Here is a 14972-nt window from a genome sequence, read left to right on the forward strand (position 1 = left end):
GGATTAATCAATAGTGTTTAATAAAATTCTGCAAAATCAAAAAACTTTTTCCCTAGTATTAATTAATAATTAAACTTCAAAATATTTCTTTTCCTAATTTTGTTTCCACTTGTTAGCGCACTTGCGTAAAGATTCAATTACATACATTAAACAATTATACAAGAAAAATAAGGTTTAACTTCGTTTTGAGAATCCATAATGTTAATGTAACTTATTTTAGTTTTTTTTTTCTCAATGCCTTAATATAAAAGTCTCATGTTTGATAAAATATGTTCTATAATTGTAGTTTTGTTGATGAATTTAATATTTTCATTTTCTTTGGATAAGTATCCTATTTTGTTGTAGAAAAAAATGATAATGTTAGTTTAAGAAATTTTAACGAGGAGAAAAGTGATTTTGATGGAATACTTTAATAAGAAGGGAAAGTGTAAAAAAGTTGAAAGCACTCGCTTGGTGTTATTACTTTTTCAGATTCCATTTTCTCTATTTGTAGACCCAATTTTGTGTAACTTTAATTACTAATTTGAATTTGAAAAATCTAGTTCATTCAAATTGCAAGGGTGATTTTTCTATTAACTTTTTTACTGTCACAAAAAATAAAAAATAAAATAAAAAAAATAAAATAAAATCAGACTCTATAAGTTGTCAGAGTACGATGAATTGGTGCTACCAAAGATAGGCTTTGAATAATTATTTCATCACTTGATATACCCCGTTTGGGAGAATTTTCTCATATTAATGTCTTTCATTGATAAGGTTTTCGTGAAAGGAATTTAGTTAAAAGGAATTCTTATTAGATTATTCTTTACTTTATAATTTTTAGATTATTTTTTTCTTGACAACAATATCATATCCTTGGTAATTATTGCAAGTCTCCAAAAAGAAGTGTGAAATGTCGATGTTGGTGGTGGCAGTGACAGAAGGCAATTGCGATGACGGTGGAAGGTGGCAGTTAAGAGTGGTGGTGGTAAAATGTAATGATGTTGGCAGTGGTAGCAATGATAGAAGGTCGTGATTGAGGGTGGCAACGACGGTGGTGTTAGCTATGGAAGGTGGTGAAGGAGATAGTAGTGGCGGTGGTGGCGGCCATGGTAATAGAAAGTGGCGGTGGCAATGGCTGTGGTGGCGGGAAGGTGATGATGGAAAGTTGCGGTGGCGATGGCGATGGCGATGGCAATGACAAAGGTGGTAGAAGGTCACGTGGTGGTGATGGAAGGAGAGACCAATAAAAAATATAGGACAATATTATCAATTTATTAAAAAATACATTAGCAAATTAGTAAAATAATGAATTTATCCTTAAAAAATATTAACTTCTTAAAATGAGATTTCAAAATTAACAAATTTTTACTGGTCTAAAATGAATTTTCATGGAAAAAGTCCTTTCTTTTTAAACTGGATGGACTTTTTGAGGTTTCATAAATACATCAGGAGTTTTATCATTATTTTCCTCGCTCCACCTAGGAACTATAGAAGTCGTCCACTTTGTTGACCTCGAATTAGGCCCCACACCTCATTACAAACAAATCACACAATGTAACTCCCTACATCGTAGCAACTAAATGATCGCGACACTGTACACCTTTGATAACCTCAACTATTCATCTAGCGGTTCCAAATCCAACCATATACAATACACATGCAGACCAAGATTGATGAAAAAAAAGGCAAAGGTCGTCCACTCCATATCTTTCAGTATAAGTAATTACACTCTATATATTCCTTAGATAATTAATCAAGCTTTGGAAATTATAAACCCGGAAAAAGTAATACTTACAACTGGGTTTATCAATCTGGGTCTGTTGATCATACTCTCTTCTGCTCGCTCTCTCTCTCTCTCTCTCTCTCTGTCTTTCAAGATGTGTGACTCGCTCTCTTTAGTTTGCCTCAATTTTAAAACGTCTCTCACCATCTAATCTTCCGATCCTCCACCACCATGTTAGGCGGTGAAGGCGACGCGCCGCTGCAACCGCCGGAAAACGGGGGTGAATTTCTCCTCAAAATGCTACGAAAACCTCCCCATCAACACCAAACGCCCCTTCAACCACCACCATACGCAGTCACCGGAGTTTCACCGCCAACACCATCACCACCTACGCCAGAGTCACTTACTCACGATCCTGCCGTCGCAGCAGTGGGCCCCACCCTTCCCTTCCTGCCATTCCCATCCAACAACGGTCACGATCTTCCCTACCACCCTCCTTGGCCCCAATTGCCTCCGTTCGCACCACACAACTACTTCATCCGAGGACCTCCCCAAAACCCTAATTCAAATCCTAATTGGCCCTCTCCGCCTCCGCTTCCGCTTCCGCTTCCGCTTCCGCCTGGGTTCAATCAGACTCATCATCACCAACCTGTCCAACTCAATCACCAATTATTCGGCGATGACATCCGAAAGCTAGGATTTTCTGGTACGAATCCTAGACCTATCTCAACTCATCAGCAAGAACATAAACTCATGTTTGGATCATTGCCTTGTGAAATTCGAAACAATGAGGGGGTATCAAATGGCAGTTCACATGATAATTTAGTTACAAGGGCTAAAATAGAGGGTTTATTGTCGAAAGAAAGAGATATCAGTGTAGGAGATAGAAGATTGAATGGTGTGGACAATGAGTTTCGCAATTCTGTCGATTTGAGTCGGGATCCGCCAGCGAATTCGCGTGCATCTCGGAATCACGAGCAAGAACGGAGAGGAAGTGGTGGCAGTGGATCTGATAGACATCAGCATGGAGGTAATTATAGCACAATGGCGCCATCACGGGAAGTGAGGCGACCCCCACCTGGTTTTTCTGGCAAGCAAAAGCAAAAGGATGCAGTGAATCGGGAGTCTAGGAATAGGAGGAGAAGTTTTGAGCATAATGTGGATAGGGAAAGGGGTCGTTTTGGTGAACCTCATCGCATGAGTTTTACTTCAAATGCTGAGAATGATAGAGAAGGAAAATTGTCATCTGGTCATTTGAAAGCTCGTGGCAATGTATTGGATGGTTTGGGGCTTACTCGTCAGCTTGATTCCCCTGGCCCACCAACAGGAAGTAATCTTCATTCCGTTTCGGTGTCTGATATTGAAGAGTCTCTGTTGGAATTGCATGGTGAAATTGGTGAAGATGGGGACAAAGTTCGGAGGCAGGACAAGATGAAGAAGGATGGTGGTAGAAGACGCCTTGAATTGGATGATTTTGGTGAACAGCTTATGGGGTCTTTAGCACCTGAAGATGAATTGGACGACAAAAATGATAAAAGGAAACATAAAAGTTCTCGTGAAAAGGTAAATGCTTTGTCCAATCATTCCCTGTGTTTTTGTTGATTATATTCAATTGATAAATCAAGAGCTCAATTGGAATCGAAATCTATTTACTACTGTAAATTTGATTGTATGATTTAATTTCAAGGATTTTTAAAGTTTAAAGTGTGCAAAGTTGCATTCTTTTTTAGTGGTTGGGATTTGATTTTCATTTTCTAAATCTTAGTTGGGGAAAGAAGAAGTTAGCCCAGTGTCAGATCTTGGTACCAAAAGACGCACTCTGTTAGAGAAGCTAAACACTGAGCCGTGTTGAACCACCATGGGAAAATATTCCATTGTAGGATTCTTCTATGTTATAGGAGCTAATGGCTGTTAAAGAACTACTAATCATTTAACAACGTCATCTCGTTACTCTCGTATGAGGAGACATGAACTATCTTGCATTACCATGCATCCAACAGTAAAGGGTTCTCTCTTCGAAAATTAGACCTGTAGCTCAACTCATTTTATGGCCTTATACTCAGATAATTAATGATCTAATAGTGAGTATTATATGATATTACATTGTTTTCGATGTTTCATATGATTAGATGGATTTTTATCTCATTTTAGTTTGTTGGATACTGAATGAATTATTGAGCCTATCCTTCTATTTGTCGAGCAACAGATCAAATTCAAACCGGTTAATTTAAAAATTTTGTACTCCCCATATAAAGCCAATCTTGTTGGGTTTGGTAAGAGTTGACATTGGGCAGTGATGGTCTTTACTTTAATTTAATTTTGAGTCATCTCTAGGTGGATACATGGAAAATATAACAAAATCTCAAACCTGTACTTCCGCAATGCCAACTCCTGGAGCTTTTGCTATAGGCTAATGTCTAAACTTACTCTAACCAAAAGGTTGCAAGTAGGTCCAGTACTGTCACTTAATCCTCCTTTGCATGGTATTGTTGAGCCCTTGAGATTGGATTTGGTTGGCTGATTATTTGTTTTGGTGCGGCGCTTGCCTTTTATTCCACCCGCAGTGCCCATTGTAATTCAATGTGGTGTAATACATGCTGTAAAAGGAAAGGATGCGAAACATCTCTGCTAAAATGAGGAGGGAAATTGAGACACAAATCAAGCTAATTAACTGAATTTTGAACAAGAATTGACGGAAATTCAAAAGGTTAGTTAATTGCAAGTAAATATCCATAAGACGTAGTCACCCTCTTCTAGGTCTAATTAACTGCACGCACTCTGACCTAATCAGAGCATTGGGCAACGGTTCAACAAGATATTAGGGCATATTGATTTTAGATTTAACATAACCTAATTTTTTTTGTAAGGAACTTTTTTTTCTTAAGATAGTTGATAGGTGCATCTGTGCAAGGGTGTCTTTTTGTCTGCATAGAAATGCTTAGTGTGTGGATTTTATTTTATTTTTGTCATAGTTGATACTCACATACACGTCTCTACTGAGACTTGAACCCTTGACCTCTCTTCGAGAAGTAAGGGTCTGGGTGTGTGGATTTTTTGAGCTTGAGGATTTAATTGTTCTATTTGTGTTCAGGGTTACAGATCAGATATGAGAGGACAAAACATTCTTGGCCAGAGGATGAGAAACTTCAAGAGACAGATTGAATGTCGAGCTGACATAAACAGGCTAAATGCTCCTTTTCTTGCAATTTATGAATCCCTAATACCAGCAGAGGAAGAAAAAGCAAAGCAGAAGCAATTGTTAACATTATTGGAGAATCTTGTTAGCAAAGAATGGCCTGAAGCTCAGTTGTATCTTTATGGATCATGTGCTAACTCATTTGGGGTTTCAAAATGTGATATTGATGTTTGCCTTGCAATTAAGGATACAGATGTTGACAAATCTGAGATCTTGTTGACATTGGCAGATATACTGCAGTCGAATAATCTACAGAATGTCCAGGTAATTGGTCTGCCTTTCCGACTTGTTCGCATTATATCAAATTATGGAAGATGTCATCTTTATTTTACTTCAATGGTGCCATTAAAAATTTGTGGTGTTATTGCTCTGATATTGGTGGTGCTAATTTCATTTTGGTTAAAAGCTGAAAAAGGGTGTGATGCTGCCTTCTCACTGAAATTAGGAATAACCGCCGGGTAGCCCACCCTTACAGTTCAAGGATAACACTTATTAGGCTTGATTTTCCATGCAAAGAGGAAAATACTTCATCTAGAAAGCAGCCATGGCAACCATTTCTCACAAAAATTTCACCATCTCAACCATTACTACCCTTCTTATTATCACTCCTGTGGTTTACTCATTACCCTATGCATATTTTATGCCTCCACCTTAACTCACCTGTGTTCTTTCTTCTTCTTGTTTTTTTCCTTTTAATATCTTTAATTTTTATGTAGCGGATTAGAGAGTTGAATTGTGACATAATATTGTGGCCAACCGCATATGAAATTACTTGGTTCAGGTTCGAAAGCTTGGGCAGCTAAGCGTGTGAGCATACAGCACTTTCTGTGAATCATATCAAAAGTTAAGTTTGTTTCCAATTTGCTGCCTCCCATCAATCTCAATATGGCATTTTAAACTTGGTGAATCTTTCAGCTGTACATGGTACATCATTTTCAGAAATAGAAAAAGTCTGGACATGTGAATAAGAAGATGAAGGGGATGGGAATAAGAAGATGAGAAGAGGCTAGAAGAAAGAGGTGAGAAAGCAGATGAAGGATTTGAGAAGATGGATCGAAAGAGATAGGCTAGAGAGACTGAGAATAGCAAGAACAAAAGGGAGAAAGAGATACAGGGAGAGTTCGCAAATTCATGTTAATAATTCAATAATTCAAGGCTCAATTGTTTGATCACATATGAGCCTTTAATTCAATAGTTTAAGATTCTTCATGCTTATATATATATATTACCCATTTCAGATTTTAAATTTTAATTTAGTTTCTCATGCCTAAACATAACATGAAATTGTATACAGTAGCATAATAATTTATGCCAAAGTTGAATATGTTTTCTGAAGGGGATCCAAGAACTTGCAATAACTACTCGGGTCCTTAATAAATTTCTTCTAAAATCAATTAAATGGTTCAAATCTTAATCCTGCAATACGTGATATAAGATGATGATACACGTGCATATATATGTACGTAAGTGTATGAATGTGTAAAACCGTGTTATTTTCTTTGTAACACATAAAATTATTGATATATACAAATTCAGAATTAGTGAAGGTTGTATTAATATTGTCTTACCTAGAAGAGCAATTTCCACTCTTGATATCTTAAGCAACGCGCTCCTTTTAGGAGTGAGTTAATAAGATGGGCAGGTGAAGCTGATCCTAATAAGAGGGAAAGGGGATGGGAAGGTGAAGCTGATCTTAATAAGAGGGAAAGGGGATGGGAAGGTGAAGTTGATATTGATATTTTCTAAACCTTGCTATTTTGAGGGACACTGAAAATTTTCATTTGAAGGCGTCGCTACTTTGTGGTAAATGCATTTTTTCCTGTTTATTTTTAGATTAGGTTTTGGAACTTGTTCCTATGGTGTTCTTGAGATTTAGGAAGTCCAAGCATGTTGGCCTTGTTTGCAGCATTAGTTGGCAATTAAAAGATTAAACAAGTTGCTTTAGGAATTTCATCTGGATTTAAATTTAGTTGAATACTTTTACCAGAATTTTATGTCATTAAAGTTTCTTTTTGTTTTCCTGAATGTTGGAAACTTTATTGATACAAGTAGACAATAGAGTACAAAATGAAAAGTGACCTACTAGCATGAGATCGCAAAAGAAACCTTTAACTAGTCAAGGACATGCTCAAGACTAGAGACAATACAATGAAACATAAAAAATAAACTCAAAACCAAGCATTCAAATCAGTTATAGAGAGGCCTGTTGAATTAAGTCATTCCAAGCAGGATTCCCCAGCTACGTCTTCAGCTGCTCTGTGAGATCCACCATTTAACACCTTGTTTCTATGGGACCATAAGCTCCAAATGATGGGTTTGTAAAAGTTCCTTGAAACCTTACTTTTTATAGAAGAATCAGCAACAAACTGGACATGAACCACATGGTAGTTGCTTCCAGAGAATGAGAGTATTCAGCAGAGCCTCCCATCCACACAAATTAATAAACCAACCCCATACCTGGCTTTCCAACCTGCATGTCCAGAAAAAAATGAAGTGGTGGGAATTGTATCAAGGCATAATGAATATTTAAGGTTTTCTCTATTTGACAATATATGCCTTTTCTATAACACAGCAATTGTCCTAGGGGATGCAAGTCTACAAGTCCAAGAAGAAAATGAAAGAGAAAAAAGGGGGTGGGGGTGTTGTCGGGTAGGCTACAACACTTCTAGTCTTAGTTTGCAACTAAAGCAGGGACATAGTTGCACTCTTCTTGCCCGTCTACAAAGAAGGAAGTTGAATAGTTCTTTACCTTTTGTCTGTACTCTAGGTAAGAGACAGTATCATAAATGCGAAAGGTCTGAGAAGGGAATCAATGCTTTAGATTGCATCAAAGGAAAGGTTCTTAATAATTGCCTACCACAAGGGAGAAAGAAAAAGGGGAAAAAAAAAAAAAAAAAGATTCCCATGTTTTAGAAATGTGTGGTTTGAGTGCCTTTTCTTAATGAGTGGATTGCAGTGGCACGAAAAATGCCTGAAAGTAGGAAGTTGAATATAGGCCTTCTAATTCAGGTACATTTACCCAAGAGTTTAGGAAATTACTTTGTTCTTCCTTTTCATCATCTGCTTTTTTTTTCTTTTTTTTTCCCCCCTTTTTCTATTTGTTTGTGATGTTTATTATTGTTGTTGTTGTTGTTATCATTATCATTACTTATTTTGTTGAAGTTGATTTTCTTTAAGTTTGGAAAAATTCTAAATTTTTTTGCATTCTGATCATTTTTTCATTACTTCAATAACTTAGACGATGTAATGATGTACTAAAGTTTTTGGAAGTATCAAAGGAACAAAAATAAATAGAAAGATAAGTGATCTATTTTTGTCTCCTGGTTTCTTGTTTAGATGGTTCAGGTGACATTAAAATCCTAGCAGATGGAGTACTAAAACCCTTTCAAACAAATGTTGAATTGAGTTTATCCTCAAAATCTCTATTTCTGTCCTTCATGCTGTAAATATCATATACTTCAAGTTTTATTTTATTTTATTTTTTTTTTGCAAGGAAGTTTTCTTATTTGTTGTTAGTTATAATGGTGTTTTTAGGAGCTTTATCGATGTCTATACATCTTTAGCATCAAATAGAAAGGGTTATGAATCTTACATGCAATTTTCTATATGGGTTCACATTTTAGTTTTATCTGCAGGCACTTACACGCGCTAGGGTCCCCATAGTGAAGCTTATGGATCCAGTGACTGGAATCTCTTGTGATATATGCATAAACAACATATTGGCTGTTGTAAATACAAAACTTCTCCGGGATTACGCACAAATAGACGTGAGATTGCGACAATTGACTTTTATTGTGAAACACTGGGCCAAATCAAGAGGAGTAAATGAAACTTACCAAGGAACACTTTCTAGCTATGCGTAAGTTAGCTTAGCTTGTGTTGTTCAAAAAAGTTTGTTGCCTATTTATTTTTATTTTCATTTGCTGATTATTTTGGCTGCCTTTCAGGTATGTTCTAATGTGCATTCATTTCTTACAACAGCGTAAACCTGCTATCCTTCCATGTTTACAGGTGTGTGCTATTCTTTTGTTTCTTGATTCCTGTCCCTTGAGCATGAAGATATCTATGAATGTCTTAATGCATTGGGTGTAGGCTCTAGATCAAATAATGGCTTTCCTGTCCTTTTTTTGCTTGATGTATGTACTTATAAGTCATAACCCTTTTTTATGTAAAGTTTGACCAATCCTAACCATGGGAACTGTGATGTTGTGGCCCAAATTTGGTTCCGGGTCGCAACGACCCTACAACCCAATGATCGAGGGTAGTGGTCCCAAGGAAATTTTTGGACTGGTTTTTCCGCTTGCGGGTTGTTGACCTTGTTTAGTACTCTCTTGTAGCTCGGAATATAAGGGAGGGCGCTTAGAGTTTGAAGTGGCAGAGTGAGAACACTGAAAATCACCGAGAAAGAGAGTGAGAGTAGAGCTACGGTTTCGGGGTTGAAACTTGTAATCTCCTGTTTTTCGCATAGTGAAAACTTTTACAGGATCACTATGGACTTAGACACAACTTGTGTCGAACCACACTAAACCTTTGCGTTCTTTGTGTGTGATGTGTTTACTTTTATGTCTTGATTCGTGATTGGTTCTTGGTTCGTTGTGTTCGTCGTAACAGGAACAATTGGTTCTCTTATGAAAGTTGCAACTGCATATGTTTTCCATTTCATTTGAGAAACAATTCTGTCCTTCAGGATGGAGCCATTGAAGAATATGGTGCCATGCGAAGAAAATGGAGACTACTTGATTTTTTGGGGGTCACTATAGATGATCCCTTTACATGTGGCAGGGTTACTCATTTCAAATGTTGTGTTTTGTACAAGGTTATGATTTTGATGGGATATCCAAACACGTGTAAAGTATTATTTGCTTAATCATATTACATTGACCCAATTAGAGTTGAAGAAACTAGGGTTTGTAGAAGTTGATGGAGGAGGAGGAGGAGGAGGAGAGTGTTCTGTGAAAGGTGAGAGTCAAAAGTTAGGGTTACCCCACACCTCTCACCTATTATATATTAAGTAGACAAAAATACAATACTGCCCTTGATGAATAAAAGAAATAACAAACTCTCTAACACTCCTCCTCAAGCTGGAGCATACCTATCAAACATGCCCAGCTTGGAGGTGGATCAAGTGACCTTGTAAGAATATCACCCAGCACGTCTTCGGAGCTAATATAGGGAGTAACAAATCCTGAATAAAATGACAATCCACCTCGATATGCTTGGTAAGCACGTGGAAAACTGGATTGCTAGCAACGAAGATAGTGGCCTGATTATCACAATGCATTGTCAAAGGAATAGAAATGTCAATACCCATCTCTTGAAGGAGAGAGCGAACCCATAACTTCTCGGACGCGGTGTGAGCCATAGCACAACATTCAGCCTCAGCACTAAAGCAAGCAACGATTGTTTGCCTTTTACTTCGCCAAGTAACAAGATTACGACTAACAAAGGTGCAATAACCAGACGTAGACCGCCTATCAGAACGACTGCCAACCCAGTTGGTATGGTCCTCGAACTGCATATGTTAGCGCACAAACACTGAAGTCAACCACTTCTGGTGATGGGCAACTGAGTGTGAATGAGTTCTGGGCTTGAAATGGTTCTGATACCAAGTTAGAATTTAAGAAACTAGGGTTTATAGAAGTGGAGAAGAAGAAGAAGAAGAAGGGGAGGAGGAAAGAGAGGAGTTCTATGATGGTGAGAGTCAAAAGTTGGGGTTACCCCACGCCTCTCACCTATTATATATTAAGTAGACAAAAACACAATCATGCCATTGATGAATAAAAGAAAAAACAACCTCTCTTTGTATATGAAAGCCTTATGGACCGCCCCTCTTCAACACAATTTCTTAGAGCCCAAGACTTGCTTACAAGAAATCCCTTATAGGCCAAGACTATAACAAACTCTCTAACAGACCCAATGGATATTTTTAATACAATAATGTCGCTGTGGGTCTATGATCTATTTTCTTCAACTATACTGAATTGTCCTTTGGTGGATGATAATTATGCCACTACTTTTGTTTTCGATGAGAGAGTAATGAGGTCCTGTGAATATCACTGGAGTTGAAATTTTCTTGATTTAAAAAAAAAAATCTAAATAAGAGTTATCATTATTATTAGGGTAAAGTGCATTAAATCTCTTTGAATTATTAGTCATTTGCAAGAAACCCCCCTGAACTACAAAAAATCCCCCTGAACTATGATTTTGTTGCAATTTACCCCTTTGAACTATTGGTCATTTGCAAGAAACCCCCCTAAACTACAAAAAACCCCCTTGAACTATGATTTTGTTGCAATTTACCCCCCTGAACTATGATTTTGTTGCAATTTACCCCCATGACATCAGCTTCCGGCACCGAAAATTTTGAAGGACCAGTTTACCCTTATAAAACAATGCGTCGTTTTAACTTATACACTTCTTACATTTTTTTTCTGCCAAAATATATTTTTCACCCAACACAACCCAAAACAGAGAGCTAGAGAGAGAGAGAAAAGACCAAAGAAATCCGAGGTCGGCGGAATGGCTCGGTCTCGGATGATGGCGGCTTGTGCGCGGAGGACTCGGCTGTGATGAGAGCTCGGTTGACTCAACCGTGAACTGTGAAAGCGGCAGTGAGCTCAAGGGGGCTCGGTGGTGAACTGTGGACGGCTGTGTGCTCAAAACACGGACGGCGGTGTGCTCGGTTATGGAGATGGCGGAATGAGCCAGCGAGCTTGGAATGGACGATGGAATGGACCAGCGAGCAAGGTGAGCTGAACGGCGGGCAAGGCGGTGACGGCGATGGGCTGACGCAACGGTGCAGAGAAGTGCGATATATATGGCCGACGGATTTGGCGGGTGGTGCAATGACTATGATGGAGCTATTATTCCTCGGCTTCATCATCCCTTTCAGTCAATCAATTTGCGCGGATGGGATAAACTGCAAAAAAATATAATATATAGTTCAGGGGGGTTTCTTGCACATACCCCAATAGTTCAGGGGGGGTTTTTTGCAACTTTTATAGTTTAGGGGGGTTTCTTGCACATACCCCAATAGTTCAGGGGGATTTTTTGCAACTTTTATAATTCAGGGGGGTTTCTTGCACATACCCCAGTAGTTCAGGGGGGTTTAATGCACTTTACCCTTATTATTATTATAATCATCACCAATATGATCACTGATTAATGTTCCATTATTCATATATGGAAATTGAAGACAGACAAATAAGGAGGATTTGAGTGTTCAGGAAAAAAAAAAAAAAACTCTTCAAATCTTTCATTAGATGCAGCGGTGGTTAACCTCTTGAATCACAACAGATGGACGTTGGAAGTTGTAATTGTTTGCACTTCTTTTTGTTCAGAATAGATTGCTTAAACCAACCCTCACCCACCAAAAAAAAAAACTGAATGAATCTTTTAGAATGCTAAAATGTCCCTGAAATTCATGGTGAATGTTTTTCAATTATGAAACTGGAATGTTCTGGACATGCCTTCTCTAAAATCTTTTTGGCTGTGTCAGATGCTAATAATAATTTATTTTTAGTATTCTTTTAGGTTGATCTTTTAAAAGCTTTTTTGATTTATTTGTATTGGACAAGAACATTTTTTAGTTTGCCATCACATGGATTTTGCCAGATTGTCAAAACAGGTATTCCACCCACACATGTACCACACACAGAGACAGAGTTATGAGACATTCATTTTAATTGGTTTCATGATTTCCTTTGTTGTATTGCGTATCTGTGCTATAGTGTGTCAACCTGCTTCAAACTTGAATGATATCTTGTCGTGTGTGAAGTGCTAGGGTCAGCTTCAGATGCTTTTCTGCTTGCAAATACTATTGAGTTCACTCATAACTTGTCGGTCTCTAAGTAGTATGTTTGTTGATAGTTGAAGAAACAGAATCGATACAAATACCTAATCAAATGAGATGATGCTGATTGTTGTCATCCTGTTAAGATCGTAGTTGGAAGAGTAGCTTAGTTGTTTCTGATAATCAGTTTTTCCTTGTGCAATAACACAACTTTTGGTGGTCAGAGAGACATTTATTTCAAACTTGAACATGGTTTTCGTTTATGTTTCTCATGGAACCTTTTCACCTGGATGTGATTGACCTTACTTTTGATTCATTTTCTGATAATCTTTGTTAGGAAATGGAGAAAACTTATGTGGTAAATATTGAAAACGTTGAGTGTGCCTATTTTGATCAAGTTGAGAAACTTCATGATTTCGGATGCGGTAATAATGAAAGCATTGCTCAGTTGGTATGGGCATTCTTCAATTACTGGGCGTATTGTCATGATTATGCCAATGATGTTATATCTATTCGCACAGGAAGTGTTCTCAGGTAAAATACACATTCTATGTTACACATGAACTCTATTGTTATGGTAAATGTTGACTACATGGGTATGTGGAATGTAACAGCATGTTATGTGTATTATCATCTTCCTTTCTAACATTCTCATATGGTGTAGATTCTTTCCATATTTGTGTGTTAACTTGCTCCTTGTTGTACTCCTACATAGTTTTGAGGCACTTAATATATGCCACACACGAGGGTTCAAAATGCGGTCACGGCTGCTGACATTGATGCAAATGTGGCAACACAAACTTGGGTTGTAAACCTGTCATGGGGATTACTTGACGGTATCGGTTGTTGCAATCATGAATTTTTTTCAACCTCACTGATATTGGGCAAAACAAATTGAGAAATGTTTTTTAACTTGGGAATTCAATTATAAATGTGTTTAATGATTTTTAGTAGATTTTTTTTTTTGAATATTTAAAGGTGTCTTGATATGACTAAACGGCCCACAAATCCAAATCACATCACATGCAGTTTAGAAATATGGATAAAACAAGTCATGAGAGAATATGTGTGTATTTAGTAAACAACTAAAGTTTCTCATCTAAATGTCAAAATAGAAACAAAATATCAGTAGGTAAACTAGCACCTAAGTACTGACCACAGTATCTTAATCCTAGAAATAGCTATAGCATCTTATCTTCAAGAAGTTCATCTTACTCCATGCAATCAGGATGCTCGCTGTGGTTTACTTGATGTCAGCTAGGGACTGTTGTATCTTGTCAAGCCTCTTCTAATGCGGACAGCCCGGAGAAGTTGGAAGGCTGCCCATGAGGAAGTAGTAGAGCCATTGTCTCTATGCTGGGTTCCTCATTCCTACCCTGGCTATACCATTTTAGTGCTATTGGCTGTCTAAAGATTCTTTTCTTGGTTAATTTCTACTGTGGGAAATTTTTATCGAGTGTATTGGTTTTAACCAAGTAATGAATTCAAAGTTTGTCTTTGTATATATATGTATAAATGTGGCATCCAACAACTCTTAACAATTTCTTTCATACGTGATATGTAGTTACCATAATGTTTTTGTGCCTCATTTAAGGACTCACATTCATGGGTGTTTGCACTAGTGTCTATTTCTTCTTCTTGTTGAAATTTTCAAATAGTTTAAAATTGCAAATTAATATATAGAAGTTCCACAGAAATCGAAGCATTGATCCTATTTTCTTTCGACTATCCAACTAATAGCTTCTTAATGTTATTATATTTACAGCAAGCGAGCCAAAGACTGGACTAGGAGGATTGGGAATGATCGTCATCTGATATGCATAGAGGATCCCTTTGTGATGTCTCACGATCTAGGTCGAGTGGTGGACAAATATAGCATAAAAGTCCTGCGGGAGGAATTTGAAGTTGCTGCAGAAATTATGCAATATGCTCCTGATCCTTGTGTAAAACTTTTTGAACCCTATGTTCCTAGTTAACTCGCATATTTTGTTGAGTATTTATAGCGTTTTGGCTCTGCCTGTGAATTCCCTCTCTATCTATCTTGGTTGCCCTTTAATTATATATAATGTATTTAGGGTATTCGACTTCTACCCCAGTTGTAAAGAAATGTTTTGTAGAGCTTTACAAGTTCCTCAAGGTTTCCATATACTGCCTTTTTGCCCCTTTCTGCTGTATTATGAGATGGCACATGGGCATTGCTAGGTCTAACGGTAGAAGACTAGCAAGCTTGAAGGTACATATAGTTTGGAGTATGAGATTACTCACTTTTTACAAAATTA

General features: G+C 37.5%; 1 protein-coding gene across 2 annotated transcripts; it reads left to right on the plus strand.

Moving 5' to 3' along the window:
- The first annotated feature begins 1757 nt into the window (after positions 1-1757).
- On the plus strand, positions 1758-14855 carry LOC132276579 (UTP:RNA uridylyltransferase 1-like). 2 transcript variants are annotated; one of them, XM_059778060.1, is made up of 6 exons: positions 1761-3268; positions 4797-5165; positions 8537-8760; positions 8849-8912; positions 13031-13227; positions 14459-14855. In XM_059778060.1, exons 1-6 carry the CDS (start codon positions 1937-1939, stop codon positions 14667-14669), a joined length of 2397 nt encoding a protein of 798 aa, XP_059634043.1. In that variant the 5' UTR covers positions 1761-1936; the 3' UTR covers positions 14670-14855. The 2 variants fall into 2 exon arrangements, with proteins under 2 accessions (XP_059634044.1, XP_059634043.1); XM_059778061.1 differs by lacking the exon at positions 13031-13227 and having other exon boundaries at positions 1758-3268; positions 14459-14717.
- Positions 14856-14972: the final 117 nt, after the last annotated feature.

Source organism: Cornus florida, unplaced genomic scaffold (genome assembly GCF_030987335.1).
Source record: "Cornus florida cultivar Cherokee Brave unplaced genomic scaffold, ASM3098733v1 CherokeeBrave_3.0.0_Hap2_Chr10, whole genome shotgun sequence".
NCBI classification, from domain to species: Eukaryota; Viridiplantae; Streptophyta; class Magnoliopsida; order Cornales; family Cornaceae; genus Cornus; species Cornus florida.